Here is a 15973-nt window from a genome sequence, read left to right on the forward strand (position 1 = left end):
TAATTCCGCCCGCATTTGCGCGGCATTCCTGGAATCCCGTCTAATAAAGCGTTCAGTGCTGCGGCTTACCGTCAAAGAGCTCCAAAGTCCAGAGCTTGAGGAGAGGCCGGCTAGCTGCCCCCGCCATTGTAAATGTAATCATGCTCTTAGATTGAGTTTCGCCTCCAACTCCACCACCACTGTCGCCGCCCGCTTGCTCTCCCTCCCTCGCCCCCGCGCACAACCTGGTCAGGGACATGCAGCCCATTTGGGTGAGGGCCAAAGTGATTATATAACTGCGCTGTGTCTGAGAACAAAGCAGCGAAGAATGAAAAGCACCCCATTTACCTCCACGAAATCAAGCCAAGTGAAAAATGAGTCTTTCTCTTGAGTTCTTTCTCCAGTGTCTTATCACTCTCTCTCTCTCTCTCTCTCACGGCCCTTTTCCTTCATAAGCTTCCGCTCTTCCTAATTTCTCACTCTCTCTTCTCTCTCCTTGGTCTGTTTGTTTCTCCGTGTCTGATTGGCTCAGGTGACAACATGCTGACGGCCATATCTGTAGCACGGGACTGTGGGATGATCCCTCCCGAGGACCGGGTGATCATCGCCGACGCACTGCCCCCCAAGGACGGCCAGGCGGCCAAGATCAACTGGCGCTACGCGGACAACCCCACTAAGAACTCCACCAAGGCTCCACGGCTGGAGGTCAGCGCCCTCTGTTGGACATACAAAAGCTTCACAGTTTTCACAGAGCACACACTATATAACGTTACTCACTTTGTAATAATTTTCTTTATTTAGCATTGTTGAGTTGCTTAGAAATACCATGGCTAGGCAGGGGTTTATCTGTCATTCCAACCAAAATACTGGAAAGGTTACAAATACAAAGAAATGGGATCAGCAAACTCTTCTAGAACACAGGATCAGCTTGCCCTGGCACAATTGAAATTCAAACACACAGACACCTCATTGAGATGCATCACTTTCTCCAGGGCTCTGATGCTCCACCTGTTTATTTGAATGACCTGGGATTAGCTTCAGATCCAGTTCAGATCCCCAAGTTGCACAAACAAACTAATCTTGAGTGTCAGTCAAAGGCTTACTGTGTGTGTGTCTGTGTGTGTGTGTGTGTGTGTGTGCGTGTGTGTGTGCGTGACATCAGTGTTCAAAATTCGCAGTGACGTTGGGTCCGAGGAATGAATGAATGTGTTTTGTTGGTCTCCAAAGTCGCCCATGGAGGCCAATGCTGTCTGGCTGCTTGTGAAAACAATGGACAGCTGAGTGGACCTACTGCGGTGCACACACACACACATACAGACACACACTCTATCATTGAGAGCAGAGGAAGCAGGGGGTGTTTCCTCTTCATGTAAATCCTGAAGGTGCGCTGCAGCTGCCAGGGTTACATTTGCATGACTCAAATTACCTGACAAAAGCATTTGGATAGATTTGTTTATCCTGCATTGCCATTGTAAAGTTGTTCCTTATTTGTCCATTTGCTTAGATAGGTCCATAGTTTTCATGGGTTGTTTGTATGCTTCAGCAGTCTTTCTGTAGATTGGGCACTGTAACAAATGCTACCCACCTAGCCAGCTATCACAGCCAGAATAACACTTGGCATGGTGCCAACCTTCAGCATACCCTCATACCCTCATACCCTCATACCCTCAACCCTCTCTCTCCGCCCCCTGACCTCGGCACCGAAACCGCAGTGCTATGGTGATATCCTAAAAACCAAACGCTGTTTCACACCTGTCTGTGGCTTCCTGTGTGCACAGGAAGTGGAGATCAGCCTGGAGGACGTGACCCAAGGCGATGAACTCAAGCCGCAGGAGAGCTACCACTTTGCCATGAGCGGCAAGGCCTTTGCCGTCATCACCGAGCACTTCCAGGACCTGCTGCCGAAGGTAGCAACCACACCAGCACAGCCCCCATGACTATTGGGATTAAAATAGTCTGGCTGTGAACAGCCATTATTTGTGTCTGTGTACAGTTTATCAATACTTTGTTGTTGGTGTGTAGTGTGCCAAGTGGCCAGTCTGCCTGCAGGGCCCCAAGGCACCATTTTTCCCCAGAGAGTAATCAGTATATCTGGCACTATAAGTGCTGGTTGCTGTTATGGTTTAAATTGTTGGCTGAACATGACTGATGAGTGATGTCTCTCGTAACTCTTTTATTTCCTAATAAATGCGTGTGCTGTGTCCTGTTCTACACATCGGAGGAGCCTGCTTCTCCAAACGAGCCACATTCCAGAGCCCACATTCAGTAATGTCTGTAATCTGTGAATGTGATCTGAAGTTCCCCTGATCTTTGTCTGCTTGATTGACAGCTGGTGCTCCATGGCACAGTGTTTGCCCGGATGGCGCCGGATCAGAAGACACAGCTAGTGGAGGCGCTGCAGAGTGTGGAGTGAGTGTGCATGCACACACACACACACACACACACACACACACACACACACACACACACACACACATATGTATTTGTATAGAATAAGCACACCCACACACACTCAATCACAGGAGAATGTAGTTTCATAGAGAATATACAATCCCATGGGGGGAGGGGTAGTTACACACTGTACAGTTATGTTTATTCACACATACACACCCAGATGTATGATGCAACCTGTGTCCTTGCTTGTATAGCATAAGTTCTTCTCTTTCCTCCTTTTCAGCTATTTTGTGGGAATGTGCGGTGATGGTGCAAATGACTGTGGTGTAAGTGGCTTTTTTTCCCTTCATTCACAAATTTAATTTTCATTACACACACAGACACACACACAGACATACTGAATTGATATTAGTTAATACTTTATTCTTGTATGTACTTTCCCCTAAATGTGTTTTGTCTTGGGATGACACTTATTTGGAATGTTTACATTTTAAATCCCGACTACAAAAAAATGAGCAGATTGCAGTGTGTGTGTATGTGCGTGTGTATGTCTGTCTGTCTGTCTGTCTGTCTTGTCTGTCTGTCTGTCTGTGTGTGTGTGAGAGAGAGTGCATACCCTCTGACTACCGTGGTGCATCCATCTTGGACCCATGTCTCCTCAGGCGCTGAAGAGAGCCCATGGGGGCATCTCTCTGTCGGAGCTGGAGGCATCCGTGGCCTCCCCCTTCACCTCTAGAACGCCCAACATCTCCTGCGTGCCCAACCTCATCAGGTACGACTGCACTGCGCACACACACACACACACACACACACACACACATGCTGCTCAGGACCAACAAGGACACTTTTGACGAATGTAGAGCCTTGACTTCAAACCATGTTTTGATGCACACTCTCTATAATACTGTTACAAATTAAAGTGTAGATACATCATCAAGTTAGAGTGCTGCTTTATACTTTCACATTGCCAGAGCACTTAGCATTAGTAGGTCTCACACATTTTGTTCCACCTGTAAAATCCTGCGTATTTTGCCCTGGTAATAAGTAAACGGAGACTAATTAATAAGTTCATCTGAAGTTCTATGAGTTCCAGCTGTGTGGAAGTAAATGAGTAAATCCATGGGCCACTGTGTCAGTAACGCCTCCTCACTGCACTCCTCCTCACAGGGAAGGCCGGGCAGCCCTTATTACGTCCTTCTGTGTGTTCAAGTTCATGGCCCTCTACAGCATCATCCAGTACATCAGCGTCACGCTGCTCTACTCTGTAAGTGCCCTGTCCCACTGCATCCTCCTGCACAGCTCAGAGCTCCCATGGGTGTGTGTGTGTGTGGGGGGCACAAGCCGCTTCCTCTGTGTCTATGGAGACCCACTGCCTGCTGGGTATTTTTTTATGGCGGGCCTTGTGCTGACGAGGGCTGTTCTGGCGTCTCGTGTTTCAGATCCTCAGCAATCTGGGAGACTTCCAGTTCCTCTTCATAGACATCGCCATCATCCTCATCATCGTCTTCACCAGTAAGTGTGTGACAAGTTTCCGCAGATGAAATGTTTCATGTGGTCTTCTACTGTCCTTGGAAGAAAGTTGTGAGTGTGTGTGTACTTATGTGAGTAGTAGCATGTGATGCTCCCATTGGTTTGCTTGTTCCTACCTGTGTGTGTGTGTGTGTGTGTGTAGTCTGTCTGTATTTGTTCTTATGTGTCTGTGTGTGTGTTTGTTACAGTGAGTCTGAACCCGGCGTGGAAGGAGCTGGTCCCGCGGCGGCCCCCGTCCGGCCTGATCTCGGGGCCGCTGCTCTTCTCTGTGCTCACCCAGATCCTCATCTGCTTCGGCTTCCAAACACTAGCCTTTCTCTGGGTCAGCCAGCAGAGCTGGTACAACAGGTGGACGCCCTCGTCCGAGTGAGTACTCCACCCTGCCTGGGCATGTGGCCAGTGGCTGCCTGGACTCTAAACCCTTGGGGGGTTGATATTCCCCTTGATATTCACTTCTTGTCTCTCTCATGGCGGGGTAAACTTTTCCGGTTCTATGTTGCTGTTGACAGAACAAGTAGACAGTCCTCTCTGTGCAGTTGACTCATGAAATAAAATGAAATGTGTCACATGTACGTCATTGTAACAAATTGTGATGTCCAGTTAGTTTCCCATGTTTATAAGGCTACAAAGATGTTTGCCAATATTCAAGCCAAAATGTTGAAGTCGGCATGTTCAGTTGGAAAATGGTTACCATATCAACTCAAACCATTAGATTACTATTTTGTGTTTTAGATTTATGTAACATTTGATTACTATTTTGTGTTTTAGATTTATGTAACATGTGATTACTATTTTGTTTTTTTAGATGTATGTAACATTTGAAATTTTAACACAATTGTTCTCTGCATGTTGCAGTGCCTGCAACCTGACCTCTTCTAGCAACATCTCTGTCGAGCACAATGACACAGAGCTGGATGACCACAACATTAAGAACTACGAGAACACCACCCTCTTCTACGTCTCCTCTTTCCAGTACCTCATTGTGGCCATTGTCTTCTCCAAGGGGAAGCCCTTCCGACAGCCAAGCTATAAGAACTGTGAGTGGCAAACTAAAGCTTTGTTCAGAACATACTTAATTTGCCATGGCAAATCCCATACTGAGAGAGCCGTGCCAGACCTAATGAGCAAAAAAATGTAAACAGCACCACGGACATGTCCAGGCATGCTTCGGTACTTGATGTTGCAATTGTCCATTATAAACAAAGCCCTTTGCCTGGTACAATAAAGTGTGAGGACAAAACAGTGGGTTTGTCAGAGCGTCTGTACAACCCAAAAGGCACCTACCTACAAGGTCTGACTGCCAGACCCAAAGTGCCTGCAATGAATGTTTTATTGCTTGCTTTCCTTAAGTGCTCTGAACATGAGAGAAATGACAGTTTGTGGAGAATGAAGTGAGCGAGGGGCTGTTGTCTGTCTCCCCAGGGCCTTTCGTGCTGTCAGCGTGCAGCCTGTACGCCTTCCTGCTCTTCCTCCTGTTTTACCGCAACAGTGCCATCGACGACTTTTTGGAGGTCAGTGCTTTATGGCTTAGCTCAGACTGCAGATTGATACACTTTTTACAAATGGCTGTCAGTTATTTTGCTTACACACACTTAAGGTCTGAGAGGCTATCTGGACATAATATCCAGAGAGATGTCCTTGGAAATGTCTTGAAAGTGACATTTTGATTAATTGATTCATCCCCAGATTGTGTGTGTTCCTATGGAATGGCGCCTCACCATACTGTTAATCATCTTCCTCAATGCTGTTGTCTCTATCTTTGTGGAGGTAAGACATTTTCTGTAAACTTTTCATGTCTATGTAGTCAGTATGATCAAAACCACTTTCATATGAGATTGCAGACCTGAAGTTGAGTTTTGTTTTCTTCTACCTTATATAATACTTAAAACTATTGTCACACATCATACAGTATCACAGTGCATGCTGACATTTAGTTCAAGTCTGTTAAGTATGTAGTTTGTTGTTTTCTATGTCAGCTCTCTGTTTTAACACCTGACTGTAACCCAATGAAACAGCTACTGCACCTGGACTCAGACAAGGCCTCACCACACACACACACACACACACACACACACACACACAGACACACACGCAGTCCCATACTCTCACACTCGCTTGCACACATTCACACACAAAGCCTCTCTCACACACTCACTCAACAGCATTCATTTGCTTTTTGGTATATGCCTCACACACCCCCTCAGTCTTACACTCATTCATTCCCTGACTCACGCCAACATTCATCTGCTATCTGGCATACTTCTCAACACACATGAAACTATAAAACATAATTACTTCATTATGTCATATTCATGCGATGATACCATTGTCAGCCAGATTTTGTAGTGTGGATTTTCATAGTTATTCTGTTTCCAGTTCTTTATCTTGCCTGAGAGAGATGGAGAGAATCTATTGGTCTCTCCCAGGAATGGGCAGACCACAGTGCTCAACTCTGATTGGCTGTGTCCACCCATGGCTTGCCCTGCGCTGTGCCGCTAGCCCTAGTGATAACCCCCTCCCCCTCTAGATGCTAGTAAGACAATTAGCCAATGCCGCCGCGGCCTGGCCTCTGCACCTGTCAAGCATCCAATCAGTGTGGACCGAGTTTGTCCAATCAAGTGTTTTTACCTCATAAATCCACAACACAGTGATTCAGTGTCTTATAGATGGTGTGTTTTGCTAACAATAATGATCACCTAAATTATTGTTGTTTTTTTTCTGTAAAGTGCGCAACATCCTCTCTGCCTCTTCTTTTGACTAACAAATAGCCTGAATCACCAACAGTAAAGCAAACACAAAGCAAGCACAGTGTGTAGTGTCTATTCTAAATGTTCAAGACTGGGTGAAACAAACAAACAAGCAAACAAGCAAGCAAACAAACAAATCTTGAATGAACCAGCAGTGTGATCAGTAGCTCTCTCCGTTCTTCCCGCTCCACCACGGCCTCGTTCCATAGACCCTCGTCCTTGACGTCGTCTTATGGAAGCTTGTGTTCAGCCGAGACAAGCAGGGCAGCTACGCCGCCAGCCCTGCCGCCCCGACACCACAGGTTCGGACACTCACACCTCCTTCCTCCCTCTCCACTCCTCTCCCCATCTCTTCTCTTCCCCCTGTTCCACTGATATCTCTTTTCTCCAGACCAGATGAATATACAGAGCACAAGCAGTGCATAAAGAGCACATATTCACAGTCCTCTGCGTGTATTTTTAATATGTAGTAGCTGCTAGCCGCTCGCTTGAGCCAGCAGCTTATAACCAGTGTTACTTTTCTTGCACTAGCTTGTCCATCAGTCTCTACGTGTCCTGACTGATGTGGCTCAATAGAATTGTTTACCACACAGATAAATAACACTTCACATTAGATTGGTAGAGCTGTGTGCTTGTAATTGTGGTTGATTTGTTGTAAGCTGATGTAAGACTCTAGACCTTGACGTGACGTAGGCCTACTTATTAGTCAACTGAGAAGGCCAATGTCCAGTGTAACACACTGTTACACTGTAACGGTCAAGTCGAGTGCTTGACATTTCTTTATCCTAAAGTAAGGGAATAGTGTACAAGACATCTCTATAAAAAGCCTTCACTTCATTGTGAAAGTATGAGTAAGCATACCAGTAGTACTCAATGAAAAGATGTATCACCTCAACAGTGTATATGAGATGTATCACCTCAACAGTTCTTGAGGAATGTCAGCATGTATTCTAATTAGTAATTGTGATTATTAATCATACTTGTGATACAACACATTAGAGAATAACTGCTCCCCACTGCCTTGTTAAAAACGTATGGGCTCAGGCAGTTGCAGTTCAAGCATTGAAATCCTGATTACATTTTTGACTAATGCAGTCTCTTTATACTTTTGCAGTGTATGTAATCTCATCTGGTCCTGGCTGTTTGTTCTCCCCCTCCCCTCACACCACACTCCCCCTAACATCTGCCTCTGCATGCTCCAACATGATTTTCCTCCATGTGCTCTTCGCCCCCTAGTGGCCTGTTGCTGCTGTTGCAGCTCAAGGGGACCGATTACCCCTGCTCTTTCTGTCTGTGTGTACCTTCTCTCTGTCCCATGGCTCCAGCATTGCTGCATGCCCATCAGGCCTCTGTTTATCTGGTGTGTGTGTGTGTGTGTGTGTGGGGATGCATGTGTGTGTGTGAGTGCATAAACACTGGTGTATTTGAATAAGCAACGTGACTCAGGTATGTATCTCTTCAAGTGCTGAGCATGCACTTGGTAATGGGGTTGAGTCTCACCCACTCGCTTACTGAGCTTATGGTAATGCTGACCCCGATTACTGACATGCAGTGGGGACTGTGCAAACATCATCTTCATACATAATTGAGGGCAGTGTCCCAGTTTTGCATGAGAACATTGATACATGTGATGCAGCCATGCTTTGAAGTATAGCCTTGATGGTTTGACTACCACGTGACTTTGAATATTGTTTATGAGAATTGTCCACTGCCAAGCTTTTCTAACTGTCAGCAGGCCTATAGGTATGTCGCTGATAGTTTGCAACTGCATGGTATGGAAAGTTTTGCCCTCAAATTAAGCTAAAAGTTAAGATAAAAGGGTGCACTCGCTCCTTGTTTTTTATATTCATGAAATGTTCGTGTCCATGTCCTTTCACCAGAAAAAGCATTTTAAAAGATTTTAAAAGATTTTAGTGGATTTTCTACTCTTCTACTACTTTTACTCTCTCACCCCCTCTCTCTCTCTGTCCTTCTCCTCCTTGGCACCTGTCTCGGCCTGTGTCTCTTTAGGGCAGTGTTGATTTGTGGGGCCACCGGTGTGTGTCGTGGCTCACCTGCCAGAGGAGGAAGGTGCCCAAAGCGCGCTACATGCACCTGGCCCAGGAGCTCAGCGTGGACCCCGATTGGCCCCCCAAGCCCAAAACCACCACGGAGGCCAAGCCCCCACCTCGGCCAGAGAACGGCTCGTACCAGATCATCCCAGCATCCTAGCATCCCTCCGCCCCCCATACTCCCCCCTATTCCTCCCCCAAGACTACTAGTGCCCCCAACCTGTTGCCCATGCTTAAATTGGGACCAGAGCAGCAGAAATGTGTCAAACGGTCAACATTATAAAAGATGTTCTAGACGCAAAAAGCAAAAAGAGACAGAAAAAAAACCAACCCAGGTTTGGGAAAAAGAAACACACGGACAAACAGCAATGGCAAGAACTGAAAGAGTTATACCTCCTACTACGACACCTGCAGCTGTGGCCATGGACACAACTAGGGCTGTGTGCTTTTTTTCGTTGTGTTTTGTCTCTGCTCAGACTTGTCCACCCCCCTCAGGCTCGTGCTGAGTGGTGCCCCCAGGCTGGGAACTGCGGGTCAGCCACTCAGACAGCCTGGAAACACTGGGGAGCCTGCTACTGGGTTATCCAACTTCAATGGTATCGCTTTGAAACCCAATGTATTTTTTTTCTTTCTTCTTTTTTACAGTGCTGAGATCATGTGCAACGCACAACTGTTTTTTCTCTTTTTTTTTTTTTTTTGGTAATCCAAAAATGATAGGAAAAAAATAAGAACGACAAACAGGCAGTCTGTGCTTTTCTTACACGACACCCTTTTGCCCACCTCTCTCCAGCAGCCAGCTATCCTCACCGTGGAGTAGAGAGGTCTCCAAGTGTTCTGATGCAATTGTAAACCTGTTGTTTAAATTAGGCTGTTATATACAGGCTGCATGCCAAAGGTTTGCATTCAAAAGCAACTACTCATGCATGTGAAATCATAAACTCCCGTAAGTTATTAACAGAAAAACCTTGATGGATCTGCAAGCCAGTCATTTTTACACCTATATATTAATCAATTGTTTTTTTTTTTTTTTTTTTTTTTTTCATTTCTTCCCATGGAAGAATTTAGTATGATGATGATGCAGACTAAAAGGCCAGGCATTGTGAAAAAAGTCCCTTTGCTGTGTGCACTTTCTTTTTCAAACAAACAACACATCGACTGGGTTCGCTACTGACAAGGTGGACACATTTGTTAGAGCTGGGCTCTTCAGAATGAGACTCAAACTCACCGCCGGCAGCACCAATCAGAGGCGTGGGCTGCCCTCCCAATAGAGCACATTGTTCCGTACAGGTAAAGGGGGCCTGAGGGGAGACAGGGAAGAGGCTTTGGTTTGAGGTGTATCGCTGGCCTTCCTGCAAGAGTGCTGTTTGTCTCTCTCTCGCCAGCATTTCATGCCGTGTATGCGTTGCAGGCGAGGAATTTTGGCCAGCAGTGTTAAAAGCCACACGTCTGTCCTGTATGCAATTTTTTTTTTCTTTTTTTGGTTTAATTGTTTTGTTTTCCTCTCTTTAAATGGTGACATATCATGTCAGAATCCAGTGTATGTCCACTTAGGGAAAGCATCAGCTTAAATACAGCACATGTCCATGTGAGGTATTTTTTTAAAAGGTCTTTATATATATATATATATATATATATATATAGATATAGATAGATAGATATAGATAGTATACGTTGCGTCGTTGGAATTGACATCAGATTTCAGCAACAGTGCAAGTAATATGTCCTGAGCCATTCTCACTCTCCACATGAAAGTCAGTAGAAGGAGAACCCAACTGGGGGTTCCTGAGGAGTTTATTTTGTCTATTCACATGGAAGTCAGTATAAGGAGAACCCAACTGAACATCTGATTTACAGTCAAGTATTGTAGACTGGCGTATGAGTGTCCATAGGTGCTGTTGTAATGCCAGCAACACTATGTACGATACGGATGTACTGTAGGTGTTGGCACTGATTTTAGTCAGGTGTGAAAAAGGAAAAGTTTTTCCTCAAACGTATTCATGGTTGGTATTTCAGGAAAAGTCAATACAATTTATGATGAGTAATGTAATCATGGACCTACAATATGTTGCAGTTTGACCATGTGATTTATTGATGATGAAAATATGATTTTCCCAAAATAAAGTTAGTTTGGAAGACTTTAAAAAAAAAAAAAAATGTTCAGCAGAAAATAGGCCTACCTGTCATCTTAATCTCATTTGATTTTACATGCCATCTTTAACTCATAACGTACCTATTCCAATTTGTCCCCAGTTAGTCTATTGAGGGTCAGAGGCAACTTTTTAAAACTTGTTTGAACTGGTCCGCTATGATTCTTCCTCTTTTGAATTGTGAGATATGCTTTCAGCATTACAATACTGTTAGTGTTCCCAAATAAAATGCTGGAAATATCAAATTTACCGAAAGAATGTCCCACAATTGCTCCAAAATTTGTTAGAATATTTCAGTGTGTCCAAATATGTGGACTGTTAAAACTTTAACTCCGGCTGTATATTTGTTTGAGATGTACATTTATTCATGTATTTAAATTAAGCTTTTTGAAATGGAATTGTTTAGGTGTGTTTAGACAATTCTAGGTTTGTTCTTTAATATCAGAGTAAGGGCTTTTTTTATGTTTTTTTGTTTGTTTTGTTTTGTATTGTTTTTTTGGTACTGTTTGGTCATAGATTGTCCAGGTCAGATGTCTGTCTGTATATTTTTGTGCTGTTGAGATGATGTAAATGTCTTGTCATGTCTGGAAAGAGGGCTGGTATGCGTTTTGATCTCTTTTGTTCTCAGTGTACATCCACTGGGCATTTCCCCTTTTTTCCCTTTTCATTTTTGTCATAGAGGTTTATAAAATAACATTTGGCTCTTGAACTGATCTTTTAAAAGGAGGTCAATGTCTACCTATTTAAGTCATCACCACAATGCAATGCCCATTTTATTTAAAACATGAAATAAGGGATTCCACTGTAAACAGGAGCGATTCATTCAAACTAGATGGAAAGTTCTAGTCTTTTATTGAATGTGTTTCTTTTTCTCATGGTCTATGTTATACGATGTTCTGTCATTCTGTTTGCCTTTCCCTCTATGTTTCTAACAGTGGCTAGACCCCACAACAAATGTACTCTTGGGTGAAAACTGCTTTCTTAATTGTTGCTGCAGATTTTTTATTCATATACTGTTGAACATCTTATCTTGTAGAAGTGCTTTGTGTCTATACCTTTTCCCATTTGTGCCCCTACACGGGACCATGCGGTTGCTAAGGGGGCTTTATACAGTCTGTTGTCAGACAAGAGGCCAGGCACCTTATTCACAGTCTTTAATCAAATGTAATTTGCAAATCTGGATGCAGACACCGACATCAAATTTAATTTTGTCTTCAAGATGTCTCATGCCCTTAAACACAGCTCTAATCTAACATGTTATACTCCATAGAAAGGTACATAGAAAACAAATTGAAGAAAAATATGTTGTAAATGTATCATTTTTACTGTGTGTTCTAACAACACATCAAGAGGCGTTTTGTGTCTGTCTAAAGAACAGTTCAGCCACTAGGACTTATAAACCTTGAGTGGTTTTACATCCTCAGGGAAATGTACATGTATTTGTAATAAATGATTGATTAAATGAAAAATGGAGCCGAATTAAAGGACAATGACCATAAAACAGAACAACAGGGCCTTTGTGTCTGTGCTTTTATTTTGTTTTCTTTATGTTAGTCTCCAGACTCCTTTTCACCCCTACAGCCAAAATTGATTTTTTTTTTTGTGGTGGTTGTTTGTATCTCCTCTCTTTAAAGATGGAACACATGTTTTTTCTAAATCATGTTTTGCAGAGATGTAAATTGCTTTTCTACGTCTAATTTATTTTTAATTTATTTTTTATTTGTATCTGTTTTCTGATGATTCAATTTCTCAGAGGTATCCAAGTTCTTTTTGATTTCTCTTGCCCCCTAATTCTTTGCAATAAAATCATCAAGAGTCTCATACTCTTTTGGCTGAGTGTTTTTACAGGCATTTCTTTGTATGTTTTGGAGGCAGTATCATAGTTCAAATGAAAAGAAAAGTCATTTTAGCTGGTTTTAAGCACTTTTAAGTCTGCTTAATTCTAGCAAATCTGTGTAAAGTGTCTGGTTCAGAGATTGCGCAAAGCCAGTGGTGGGGTTGCATGACTGTAGCACACTGCATTTCGATAGGTTAATGCATACTAACTGTACAATGTTCCATGCACATCACATGATATGGTCTGACTTGCATATGTAGACTACACATGTTGAATGTAAGATTTCGCTTCTGGTATGACTGAAATCCAGGTCACTTTACCACATAGCCAGCAAATGTGGGTCTCATGTTCTCTACTTTATTGCTTTCCATTGAGACTGCACAATATGCCTATGCTGCAAATGCAGTGTGTCAATTATTAACAGATCGAAGAGTCAATATGTCCTGCATGTTGGGAAACTCAGCTGTTAGTTCTAATGCGTGACTAACTGGTTATCACTCAATGTGATGTACAGGTTCTATCAGACATGAAAGTGCAGGAAATGGGGGGGACTTCAAAGGCTTAACAGTCACACAGCACATGAGATCATCAACACCTACACATTCATTCCTAATGAAAAATGTTTGAAGTCTGAAATATGCAAACGCTTTGCTTTGAAGTAAATAACTAGACAGGAACAGTGTGAAATTGATATCCTATACTTTTCATTTAATTTAATTAATCTTTTAACTAATACATGCCACTTAAAGAGTGGTTACTGGGATCGATGTCAATCTTTTTTAAATCCCTCATATGACATTGAGTAGATGAACTTGTTAATTGGGATCATCTAGAAGTATCAATGATGGAGACATACATTTCAACGGAGAATCTGGATTTGAAGTTGTCCTGACCATGCAAAAAACTTGTTCTTAGGGTATTTCTCCTTGAGGTTGTAATGAAGAACTAGATGGCTAAACCCATCTATACAGATGAGATTAGGTTCTTGTAAACAGAGGCGTATCAAGCTTTTTAAAAGTGTGGGGGTTGTGGAATAGGAAAATAAAACAATCTGGCCAAATGATAAATAACTCCCTACAGGGATGTTGTAAGTATTTTCTGAGAGGGGTGCGGACTATATTGGTGTCCGGGAGTTTCTCCCCCGAAAAGAAATTGAGATTCTGATTGCTATACACACCATTTTAATGCAGTTTGGGAGGGACAGAAGAAGCAGCGCCCGTCATATGTGTGGCTCATGTGACATGTAGGCCTACATAATCTACCTGCTATCACTTCACTATTTGACACTACCCTACATGGAGACATATCTCATGTTATAAATCAAGAAATCATTTCAGAAATTATGTTTTGTGCATATGGGTTAGCAGGCTACAATAAATTGCCTAACAGACAGCAGCCTAATTTCGAGGTATCACTAATACCTATTAAATAAATGTGAAGGACACAGAATAGTGCAGAACTGTAAGCTCAAATTCAAAAACGTTTGAAGTCTACCCAAACATATGCAAAGGGAATATAAATAAATTGTGTTACATATACTGTAGCCAGCTTAATTAATGTCAATTTAAAGATTTTGATTAGCCGTTTCTATGGTTTTTCCATTGACCGTTAGAGGAAGCCACGTTGTTGTTTAAACTATTGTTGCTTCTAGCCCACGTTACCTCCAGTTTCACTTGCTGCAGGGACGCACACATTGCATGAGCGCTCATAAGCGTTCTATTGAGTTCTACATGCTGGAAATCTTAGGTCTCAGATGTATAACTCAAATGTGTCTTGACGCCGCCGTTTGTAAGATCAAAATAAGATGTTCTAAATGGAACGCGATCGTATTTTAGACATTAAGATCTCCAGTAAATGTAGCACTACCACACACATTGACACTGAAATGCCGCCGACGTTTGTAGATCAGGTCAAATAAGACGTTCTAAATGGAACGCGATGTAATTAAGCTGTTCAGATCTTTTCCAAGCGTATTGGAGACGTATGTGTGCTGACTGGGCTATGTCTATATAGTTGATCACACCAAATGAGTATTTCTGATTGGGGAAACTTTTAGCCTAGTTTATTTTTTTCTCAGTCCGCGGTCCCATACAATTCAATCTTGCTGCAAATGATCAGACGTGTGAAGCACCGGGCATAACTTAATTTCGCGGCTACGTGGACCAGTAGGTTAATTGTTGAGGAGGCCCATAGTTTGAGAAAAGCTGCAGATAATAGACAGAGAAAGCATAATGCTCTGAGAACAGTAGCCAAGGGCCTTTCTGCAGAAAAAACAGTGCCTTGGTGCGCGCACCCCTGCTTTCACTTATTGACTGCCTGCATTTCTGCATTGTGACAAAAACTGTCAGACAGTGGATTTTGGTTTACTAAATTAGCATAATGCGGTAACAATTATCATTTCAATTCTACCTGAAATCTGCTCACTGCAGACGTTATAATGCAGAAGCAGCAGCACAGCCTTGAAAGACGCACACTTTGAATTTGATCAGAGCGGCTCTGGTTCTTCACTGGCTAACTTGATGTGATTGGCTGGATGACCGTTCAATCAAATCAACAGACCTATTTGTGTCTCTCTGTGTATGCGTTATGGTAGATACGGTTCCAACTCTTTACGGGAGCGTTTATTTCCATATTTTACTTTCATTTTAATCTGACAAAAAGTGTGGGGGATAGAATCGTGTTCCAGCAAAAGTGTGTACGTTATAACACCTACATGACTTATAATGCTGGGCTTATTTCAGGGGATATGACGGATTACAAAGCAGCATCTTATAGTTTACGTAGTGCAATTAAAGATGCTAAGCGGCGCTATAGAGACAGTTGAAGCTGATTTCTTGGAGGGTGATCCAGCACGAGTGTGGAAAGGACTCCGAACCATCACTGGCTTTGAAAGAAAGTCCCCTCCTATGATGAATGTGAGTAAAGCCCTCCCTGATGAACTTAATGCTTTTTATGCTCGCTTTGACATGAAAAACACATACTATATTGGACTAGCTGCAGCATGTGAAGCAAATGAGGATGCACCTTTCTGTGTCTCTGAGGTCGATGTGAGCAATGCCTTTAGGAGGGTAAATTGTAGAAAAGCTACTGGACCGGATGGAATTTCTAACAGGGTTTTGAAATCCTGCGCTGCTCAGTTAGCTCCTGTGTTCACTTATATCTTTAACACATCATTGGCTCAAGAGACAGTTCCTACTTGCCTCAAGCAGTCTGTTATTGTTCCAGTACCGAAAAACAAATGTCCATCATGTCTGAATGACTACCGCCCAGTAGCCCTGACGTCTACAG

At 43.0% G+C, this 15973-nt stretch overlaps 1 protein-coding gene across 6 annotated transcripts in view; it reads left to right on the forward strand.

The window, feature by feature from the left end:
* Positions 1-12666, forward strand: part of atp13a3 (ATPase 13A3) — a 40936-nt gene extending 28270 nt beyond the window's left edge. For 3 of the 6 annotated variants that reach the window (XM_048251890.1, XM_048251892.1, XM_048251891.1), the window contains 13 exons: positions 512-684; positions 1758-1886; positions 2309-2388; positions 2657-2699; positions 3036-3145; positions 3541-3637; positions 3813-3885; positions 4092-4269; positions 4759-4940; positions 5326-5414; positions 5590-5670; positions 6860-6952; positions 8661-12666. In XM_048251890.1, the coding sequence (XP_048107847.1) occupies positions 512-684; positions 1758-1886; positions 2309-2388; positions 2657-2699; positions 3036-3145; positions 3541-3637; positions 3813-3885; positions 4092-4269; positions 4759-4940; positions 5326-5414; positions 5590-5670; positions 6860-6952; positions 8661-8861 (1529 nt within the window). In that variant the 3' untranslated portion in view covers positions 8862-12666. Of the gene's footprint in view, positions 1-511; positions 685-1757; positions 1887-2308; positions 2389-2656; positions 2700-3035; positions 3146-3540; positions 3638-3812; positions 3886-4091; positions 4270-4758; positions 4941-5325; positions 5415-5589; positions 5671-6859; positions 8600-8660 lie in introns of those variants that run through there. The other 3 variants (XM_048251894.1, XM_048251895.1, XM_048251893.1) reach the window with 2 other exon arrangements.
* The last annotated feature ends 3307 nt before the right edge of the window (positions 12667-15973 follow it).

The sequence above is a fragment of the Alosa alosa genome, chromosome 9, assembly GCF_017589495.1.
Source record: "Alosa alosa isolate M-15738 ecotype Scorff River chromosome 9, AALO_Geno_1.1, whole genome shotgun sequence".
In the NCBI taxonomy this organism is placed as follows: domain Eukaryota; kingdom Metazoa; phylum Chordata; class Actinopteri; order Clupeiformes; family Clupeidae; genus Alosa; species Alosa alosa.